The sequence below is a fragment of the Sprattus sprattus genome (genome assembly GCF_963457725.1).
Source record: "Sprattus sprattus genome assembly, chromosome: 1".
Classification (NCBI taxonomy): Eukaryota; Metazoa; Chordata; class Actinopteri; order Clupeiformes; family Clupeidae; genus Sprattus; species Sprattus sprattus.
This window is the reverse complement of record NC_137920.1, coordinates 62,411,483-62,421,434: the sequence shown is the minus strand read 5'-3', so window position 1 is coordinate 62,421,434 and position 9,952 is coordinate 62,411,483. Positions and strand designations below refer to the sequence as shown.

Below are 9,952 nucleotides of genomic sequence, written 5' to 3'. Positions count from 1 at the left end.
AGAGCTGCTCTGATTTCTAAACGCCTGTAGGCGTCACTATAGAACTACCATGAGCTATCACAGCTGCACTGATATTCTCACATGCCTTCACACATGCCTTCACACATGTACATACAGTATGCATGTATGCCTCTATTCATGTACATACTCACAAACAAACAGATACAACAGTAGTGAAGTATAGTGAAGAGTTCAAGCTGAATGCATTTCACCGAGACACACAAGTAGGCTATACAAACGTATTTCCCCTCCCATCATAACTTCACAACATAGATGGCAATGTTCTAGAAATGTCCATTAGTGTATGAATTCGGAGCAGTCATAATATTTCACCAAATAGTTCGATAGGGACTATTGTGTTTAAAATAATTGTATTTTGTTCTCACCTGTTGACACTCGAACGTCCATGCACTGTCAGGTAATGATGCATCGAGCCCACGTAATGTGTCCTTAAAGTCTAGTGTGCTGCTGGGCTTGACGAAAGTTAAGTCACTGAATTCTGACACTGGAGACAGATAAGACCCAAACGACTGACTCTGAGACATCATGTCTCCTCCCAGAACCTCCACATACTTAATAGGCCCGTCAGTGTTCAGCTGGATCTGTAGGTTTCTGTTGGGATTCTTGTAACCGTCAGAATCTCTGCTAATGCAGCAGCTGCCATTGCCTCTGCTGTCTCTAGCGCACTTAATTAGAAGTATGAAAAACGTCAACAGAGACAACACAGACACTGAGGCTAACGAAAGGATCAAGTAGAAGGTGATTTTACTGTTTTTCTTGTCTTTTTCTGTGGATTTCTGTTTGAAGTCTGATATGGGTTCGTGTAGTCCGTCCTCTATCAGTATATCCACTGTGACTGTGGTGGACTGGACTGGCTCTCCATTGTCCTTGATCTCTATAAGCAGTCTCTGAGAGGAGTCATCCTGCTCTGAAACAGAGCGTTTAGTCCTCACTTCTCCAGTATACAGATTCACTGCGAACAGAGACGAGTCTGTAGCTTCCGCGAGCCTATAGGAAATCCAGGCGTTGTGGCCCGAGTCAGCGTCCACAGCTGTTACCTTAGTAACGAGGTGCCCCGTTTTAGCAGACCGGGGCATCCTCTGATGAGACACAGAGCCCATGACCGCGGAGGGGTAAATGACAGCGGGGACATTGTCGTTTTGATCCATAATGAAAACATGAACTGTAGTATTGCTAGTGAGGGGCGGAGAGCCCAGATCTTTAGCTTGAACAATAATTTGGAAAAATTTAATTTTTTCGTAGTCAAAAGAATTCATGCTGTATAGTGTACCATTGTCGGAATTTATGTAGAAATAAGATGAAATTGGTATTTCTTGAAATTTAGAGTCTGTAATAGAATACACGACCTTAGCATTTGTGTCTTGATCAATATCAGTAGCACTTACAGAGAATAAAGACATTCCAGCCGCATTGTTTTCTTTGATATAAACATTATAGGACGACTGTGAAAATGAAGGAGCATTGTCATTAACATCAAGTATTTTCACTTTTATAACTGTATTTGTTTTCAGCGATGGTGACCCAGAATCGTAGGCACTCACGTGTACATTATACTCCGGATACGTTTCGCGGTCTAAAACTGCATCCGTGACCAAGGAGTAATGGTTCTCAAAAGACGGTTTTAGTTTAAATGGACTACCCGTTTCGACGTTAACTTGGACTTTTCCATTATCTCCCGAATCGGGATCTTTCACATTTATCAAGGCAACCACAGTGCCAATATGAGCATCTTCTGTGAGAGAGCTCGGTGGTGAAGTCAATGAGATTTCGGGTGCATTGTCATTCTCATCTAAAATAGTAACTTGAACAGACGAATGGCCTTCCAGTTCCGGTGTTCCTTTGTCTTTTGCTGTTACATCAAACCTATACACTTTAGTTTCCTCATAGTCTATTTGACCTATTACTGTAATTTCACCCGAATTAGAATTCACGGAAAATAAGTTTTTTACTAAGTCTGAAGTATGTGCGCCAAAAAAGTACTGGACATCTCCATTGGTGCCTTCATCTAAATCTGTCGCCTTTATGGTAACCACATTATTTCCTATGACTGAATTTTCCTTTACAGTTGCTTTATATGTTGTTTGTTCAAACTTGGGTTCGTTATCATTGATATCTTGGACCTGTACGTTTATTATTGTAGTTCCTGACTTCACTGGTTTCCCTCCATCCAAGGCAGTTAATATTAGCTGGTGAACAGGTTGTTTTTCTCTGTCCAAAGCCTTTTCTACTATTAATTCAGGAACGATTCTGCCATCATCAAACGTTTTTACATTTAAACGAAAACATTCGTTCTTGTTTAGATTATACGTGTGCAAACTATTGCTCCCGACGTCTGGGTCACTTGCGCTCTCTAGAGGAAATCGTGCTCCAACTGGGGTGATGGATTCAGCTATTTTCAGTATACTGTCTTGCAAATTAAAATGCGGTGCATTGTCATTTATATCCTGTATCTCTATCTCTAAACGATGCAGCTGTAATGGGTTTTCTATGACAATTTGCAAAGGTAAGATGCAAGCTGCGCGTTGTCCGCAAAGCTTCTCTCTATCTATTCTTTCATTGACCATTAGCTCGCCCTTCCCTAAATCAACATTAAAGTACGATGTGCCTGATTCAGACGCTATACGTAACTTACGATTGATTAACTCAGATGCCTCCAAGCCGATGTCTTTCGCAACATTGCCAACAACAGAGCCCTCCTTCAGTTCCTCTGATATCGTGTAACGAATTTGCGCTGTACCAATATTCCACCAAAGAAGAAAACAATATGTCCACGTCCCCCACCATTCCCAAGCTCCGATGCCCCTGCATTGTCTCATTTCTCCGGTTTAAAAGCAGTGACTTCCATCAATTTCTCTTTAGCACGTCGAAAACCTTTCCACTGTGAGAAAAATACATCTCGGGATGGATCCGGATTGTAAGCATATACATTATTCCGCTCTTAATTACGCACAGTCTCCTCTCACACATATATGAACACTGGAAGAGCTACCGAGCAGTACACTACCAAAGGGGGAGGGAGTGGATCTCTTTGTACAATCCTGCACGCTATTGGTGCAGAGCTCAGCACAGCCTAGTCCAATGGTTCACAAGAGACATCTTAAAGGAACAGTAAACATTAACTGTCTTTAAGGCTTATGAGATATCAACGTGTGTATGAACGCATCGATATCGTATTATTTCAGTTATACAGTAAGATGTGGGTAGACCTAACTTATATGTTATTCTAATGTACATAAATATTTTTAAGGCCAAGATATGATTAACTCATTGAATCATATCAACCTAATTTTTACCAATAAAGCATGTCGATGAATGATACAAAATAGACACAGAAAACCACTGTAGAAGTCATGGCGAAAACGGTTGCTGTCTGGACAAGTGGTTCTGAAATCAAGACAAAAGGTAAAAAAGTGTGTCCTTTTGAGTAAGGTGATGAATTAAAGTATTTAGGCCTACCTAACCCTCAGAGCATTTCCAATAAGGATGTATTTAATTAGGCTTTAATATGCCTGCCTTTTATGCTGAAGCTCTATTTAAAGGAACATTTGTAGTTGGTTACTAAAACAGATGCATCTACATGAACAACAACGAGGCAGCAATTATAACGGTAATGGGGTATTAAATGAGTAATGTTCCGCAATACTATTTCGCATCAACAAATCCATTAATCACCTGAAGCATAGTTTTCGTAAGGAGGCAGCATATCGGTGTCCACACATTTTCAATTCATAACTACAAACAGCTGTTCAGTTGCTGCATTCTAAAAACAACAGTGACAAACTCTATGTTACAACTCCTTATGAAGAACACTACAAAACAAAGCATGCTCACCTGTTGACACTCGAACGTCCACGCGCTGTCTGGTAATGACGCATCAAGCCCACGTAATGTGTCCTTAAAGTCTAGTGTGCTGCTGGGCTTGACGAAAGTTAAGTCACTGAATTCTGACACTGGAGACAGATAGGACCCAAACGACTGACTCTGAGACATCATGTCTCCTCCCAGAACCTCCACGTACTTAATAGGCCCGTCTGTGTTCAGCTGGATCTGTAGGTTTCTGTTGGGATTCTTGTATCCGTCAGAATCTCTGCTAATGCAGCAGCTCCCATTGCCTCTACTGTCCCTAGCACACTTAATTAGTAAGATGAAAAACGTTACTAAAGACAACACAGACACTGAGGCTAACGAAAGGATCAAGTAGAAGGTGATTTTACTGTTTTTCTTGTCTTTTTCAGTCGTTTTCTGTCTAAAATCTGAGATGGGTTCGTGTAGTCCATCCTCTATCAGTATATCCACTGTGACTGTGGTGGACTGGACTGGCTCTCCATTGTCCTTGATCTCTATAAGCAGTCTCTGAGAGGAATCATCCTGCTCTAAAACAGAGCGTTTAGTCCTCACCTCCCCAGTATAAAGATTCACAGCGAACAGAGACGAGTCTGTAGCTTCCGTGAGTCTATAGGAAATCCAGGCGTTGTGGCCCGAGTCTGCGTCCACAGCTGTTACCTTGGTAACGAGGTGACCCGTTTTAGCAGACCGGGGCATCCTCTGATGAGACACAGACCCCATGACCGCGGAGGGGTAAATGACAGCGGGGACATTGTCGTTTTGATCCAGAATGAAAACGTGAACAGTAGCGTTGCTGGTAAGGGATGGAGAGCCCTGATCTTTAGCCTGTACAAGAAACTGGAACACTTTGATTTTCTCATAATCAAAAGAGTGCATACTGAAAATAGTTCCGTTTTCTGAATTAAGGTAAGCGTAAGAAGAAATTGGGATTTCTCCTCCCTTCGAATTTATCACTGAATAAGTTATTTTTGCATTTTCTCCCAAATCAGAATCAGAGGCTGAAACAGAACAAAGTATGGAGCCGGCCGCGTTGTTTTCCTTCACATATACAGTATACAATGACTGAGTGAATACCGGTGGGTTGTCATTTACATCCAAAACGTCAACTTTTATGGTTTTCTTTGATGTAAGTGGCGGTGTTCCAGAGTCAGACGCCCGTATTTCAACCATGAACTTGGGGTCCATCTCTCGATCTAATGCAGCTCCCGTGACCAGAGCATAGTTGTTTGAAATCGATGGTTTTAAGGTAAATGGCAACCCTGGGGCTAGAGACAACATGACTTGTCCGTTGTCACCTGTGTCCACATCCTTCGCACTTATCAAAGCCACAACAGTTCCAACAGGCGCATCCTCCCTAACAGGGCTAGGTAATGACTTTAAAATGATTTCTGGAACATTGTCGTTTATATCTAAAATATCTAAATGGATACTACAAAGGCCTTCCGTGGCAGGCACGCCTTTGTCTCTGGCAACTATGTCAAATTTATATGAACTGCCAGATTCATAATCCACTTGGCTTTTCACTTTAACCTCGCCAGTAGCTGTGTCAACTGAAAACAGATCGTGTAAAGCTTCAGTTGTGTGCGGTCCGAATGAATACATTATTTCAGAGTTCAATCCTTCATCTTGGTCAACCGCTTTGACTGTAACTACAACCACTCCAAGGGGTGTGTTCTCTTGTAGCTGAACATCATAAACGGCTTTGTCAAAGACAGGGGCATTGTCATTAATGTCCAGAACACGGACAGTGATCTCTGCTGTCCCAGACCGTTCTGGACTACCGCCATCTATGGCTGTCAGAAGTAGAGTGTGTACCGTTTGCTTTTCTCTATCCAGAGATTTTTCTAAAACCAGCTCTGGTAATTTAGTACCGTCTTTGTTTGTTTTGACGTCTAATATGAAATGACCGTTTTTACTCAGAGTGTACGATCGTAATGAATGTGAGCCCACATCAGAGTCCTGTGCAGATTCCAAACGGAACCTTGTGCCTGGTACAGTGGATTCTGCAATATTTAAAATATGTTCGCGGGTATGAAATACGGGGTAATTATCATTTATGTCTTGAATTTCAATTTCAACACGATACAGATTTAGTGGGTTTTCTATTATCATCTCCAGAGGCAAAAGACAACTTGAGCTCTGTCCGCATAGCTCCTCTCTATCAATTCTTTGATTCACAATAAGGTCGCCTTTCCCCAAATTCACGTCGAAATACTGCTTACCGGAGTCAGACGCTATTCTCAATCTACGATCGGATATCTCAGCCACCTCCAAATTAAGGTCTTTAGCGATATTGCCAACAATTGAACCCTCCTTTAATTCCTCGGGAATAGTGTACCGAATTTGCGCGTCCGTTGTATTCCACAAGGCTGTTAGGTGAAACAGCAAGAGCACCCACAGCTTTGTGGGCATTTTTCTCATCACTGGCCCCATTTCCAAACACGATGATCTCTCATGACGAGTACCTTTCCTATATGCATGTCACTATATTCCAGTGAGATTTGGTATCCAGATATCTCTTAAAATGTTACTGCATGTCTTATTGCGGAGCAGTGTGTACTTTCCACCTCCGTTTCTCCTTGGTCTGAACAGTACATGGTTTACGAGCGGTGACTGATAGACAGTGGATCTCTTTGTGCGGTGAGTCTTGCTATTGGTGGGGAACACTCCAATAGACAATCGCGACAAATCACATGGCGCCTTAAAGAAACAGTGCACTTGGAGTGAATGTATGATGCTGGCTGTATTTTTAGAGAATGACTATATTTAAAACATATGTTCATTTTCATTATGTGTTCCATAAATGCTTTTATTTACCCCTCACTTGTGGTAATATATATCTGGCATATCATAAGTGAGTGAATGGGTACTGCAGGACCAGTACTGGACATATTGACGCAGTTATCCAAGGAGTCACCACAACAATAGAAATGATTGTCATCAAAAAGATACACACCATGGAAAAGTTTACAGTATGAAAGGAGTAAGTTTGTTGAAAAAAGCTCACCTGTTGACACTCGAACGTCCATGCGCTGTCTGGCAAGGATGCGTCTAATCCACGTAATGTGTCCTTAAAGTCTAGTGTGCTGCTGGGCTTGACGAAAGTTAAGTCACTGAATTCTGACACTGGGGACAGATAGGACCCAAACGACTGACTCTGAGACATCATGTCTCCTCCCAGAACCTCCACATACTTAATAGGCCCGTCTGTGTTGAGCTGTATCTGTAGGTTTCTGTTGGGATTCTTGTATCCGTCAGAATCTCTGCTAATGCAACAGCTCCCATTGTCTCTGCTGTCCCTAGCACACTTAATTAGTAAAATGAAAAACGTCAACAGAGACAACACAGACACTGAGGCTAACGAAAGGATCAAGTAGAAGGTGATTTTACTGTTTTTCTTGTCTTTTTCCGTCATTTTCTGTTTGAAGTCTGAGATGGATTCGTGTAGTCCGTCCTCTATAAGTACATCCACTGTGACTGTGGTGGATTGGACTGGCTCCCCATTGTCCTTGATCTCTATAAGCAGTCTCTGAGAGGAATCATCCTGCTCTGAAACAGAGCGTTTAGTCCTAACCTCTCCAGTATACAGATTCACAGCGAACAGAGACGAGTCTGTAGCTTCCGTGAGTCTATACGAAATCCAGGCATTGTGACCCGAGTCAGCATCCACAGCTGTTACCTTGGTAACGAGGTGCCCCGTTTTAGCAGAACGGGGCATCCTCTGATGAGACACAGACCCCATGACAGCGGAAGGGTAAATGACAGCGGGGACATTGTCGTTTTGATCCAGAATAAAAACATGGACGGTGGCGTTGCTGCTAAGAGGCGGAGAACCCTGATCTTTTGCTTGTACAACAATCTGAAACACTTTCAGTTTTTCATAGTCAAATGAGTGCATACTGAAAATGCTTCCATTATCCGAATTTATATAAACATAAGATAAAACTGGAAATTCTTGCGAGACTGAATCTAAGATAGAATAACTAATTTGTGCATTTTTCGCTATGTCTGGGTCCTTAGCTGATACTGAGAATAGCATTGATCCAGGGGCGCAATTTTCCTTCACATAAACTGTATATGATTTTTGAGAAAAAACAGGTGGGTTGTCATTTGTATCAGAAATGGAAATAGAAATCGTCTTCTTAGTTGACAATGGAGGTGAACCCAAATCGACAGCATTTAACTGGATGTCGTATTTCGAATGAATCTCCCTATCAATCTGTGCGTTCGTAACCAACATGTAGTGGTTGGATACGGAGTGATTAAGTTTAAATGGCGAGTTCGAAGCTACCTGAACCTTCACTTTCCCGTTCTCGCCACTATCAGCATCTTTCGCACTAATAAGGGCGACTACAGTGCCTATAGGAGAATTTTCAGGTATTGGACTGGTCAGCGAAGTTATGACGATTTCTGGAGCATTGTCATTAACATCGGTTATTTTTATCTTAACACTGCAGTGCCCCTCCATTCGTGGACTACCCTTATCCTTAGCAAGGATGTCAAATGTGTGTAAATTTGCCTTTTCATAGTCTAGCTGTTCTTTTATAGAGATTATACCCGTTTCTGAGTTGATATCAAACAACTGTATTGTTGCATCTGTCGACTGCTCTCCAAAAAAATATTCAACCTCTCCATTTGGACCCTCGTCTAAATCTATGGCTCTGACCCTTAAAACCTCTGCCCCTGGTGCTGTGCTTTCCTTAACGCTTCCTTCATAGAAAGCTTTCTCAAACTGGGGTGAATTATCGTTTATGTCTAACACTGTAATGGTAATCTCAGACGTACCTGATCTCACTGGATTTCCCCCGTCTACAGCAGTTAATATGAGTGTGTGAACCGCCTTATTTTCGCGATCTAGGGACTTTTCTAAAACAAGCTCTGGGATTTTTTTCCCGTCCTGACTTTTCACATTTAATATGAAATTTTCGTTATTGCTAATACTATAGGACTTCAAAGAGTTAGAGGCCACGTCAGGATCGTCTGCCTTGTCTAGAGGAAATTTTGCCCCTGGATTGACATTTTCAGGAATCTTCAAAATGCGTTCATTAGAGTGGAATGTAGGACTGTTGTCATTAATGTCTTGTATTTCAATTTCAATACGATACAGTTGCAAGGGATTTTCAACTATGGCCTCTAAAGGCAATACGCATGGAATTGTCTGTGAGCATAATGTCTCCCGGTCTATTCTCTCATTCACAGTGAGTTCACCCTTTTTCATGTCTATGTGAAAATACTGCTTACCGGTGTCAGAGGCTATCCTTAGTCTGCGATCAGAAATATCTGATAATCCAAAACCAAGGTCTTTTGCTATATGTCCGACAACCGAGCCCTCCTTTAACTCCTCTGGTATGGTGTAGCGTATTTGCCCATCCACGGCATACAACAGGAGGGTAAAACACAGAATCCTCCACTGGTAAAAATAAAACACATCCATCATCGTTTTCTAATCCAGATTTTCACCGTGAGAGCTTTTCTGAAATACAATTTCAGTAAAAGATATCTTGTTGCTCGTTGTGCCCATGCTGTCAGCTCATAAAACCCAAAACCCTTTGTCTCCTCTATGTAATTCTCTTGCTTCTGTTCCAATAGATCGGAGCACTGAAAGCAGCAAGGAGACGGAGTGGATCTCTTTCTACAATACTGCATGCTATTGGATGCATGAGCATTCGTGTCTTGACCAATCAAATGTACAAGACTGTTTAAAGGCACAGTCACTCTGTACAAAGCAAGTACTGCATAATTGAAACGCATAGGAATGCAGCTTAACCTCGATATGTATATTTGGTTGAACATTTTAATTTGAAACTGAACTTTTGGTGTAACTACAGCCACAAATTGTGAGAAGTGATCAAATATAATTCTTTATTAATTTTCATACAAAGCCATTTGTTAGATCTATAACTATTCAGTTATTATTCACTTTCAACAGTTATAAATAATAATAATTTAGTAGGTTACACTTTGAAACAACTCTGAGGGAAGAAAGAAAATGATTATTTTTTTATCAACTGTATTTTTTTTCTACAGTTGCTTCTCTGTCTGTTCCTGTATAGTCGTCCCTGTTCTCCGTCTGCCTTCATGTGGT

General features: G+C 41.5%; 3 protein-coding genes across 4 annotated transcripts in view; all 3 read right to left on the bottom strand.

Moving 5' to 3' along the window:
- The window catches only part of LOC308364290 (protocadherin gamma-A11-like), a gene marked incomplete at its 5' end in the record, with an annotated part of 212,701 nt that overhangs the window by 30,230 nt on the left and 172,519 nt on the right, over positions 1-9,952 (bottom strand). The gene's annotated exons all lie outside the window — the stretch shown is intronic.
- LOC308366546 (protocadherin gamma-C5-like) lies at positions 330-2,837 on the bottom strand (the record flags this gene model as incomplete). Its single annotated transcript, XM_080840263.1, has 1 exon — positions 330-2,837. One exon carries the CDS (start codon positions 2,835-2,837, stop codon positions 330-332), a length of 2,508 nt encoding a protein of 835 aa, XP_080696389.1.
- Positions 2,981-9,301, bottom strand: LOC308366270 (uncharacterized protein; the record flags this gene model as incomplete). Its single annotated transcript, XM_080839914.1, has 4 exons — positions 2,981-3,091; positions 3,853-6,236; positions 6,463-6,517; positions 6,839-9,301. The coding sequence occupies 4 exons, from the start codon at positions 9,299-9,301 to the stop codon at positions 2,981-2,983; spliced, it is 5,013 nt and encodes a 1,670-aa protein (XP_080696040.1).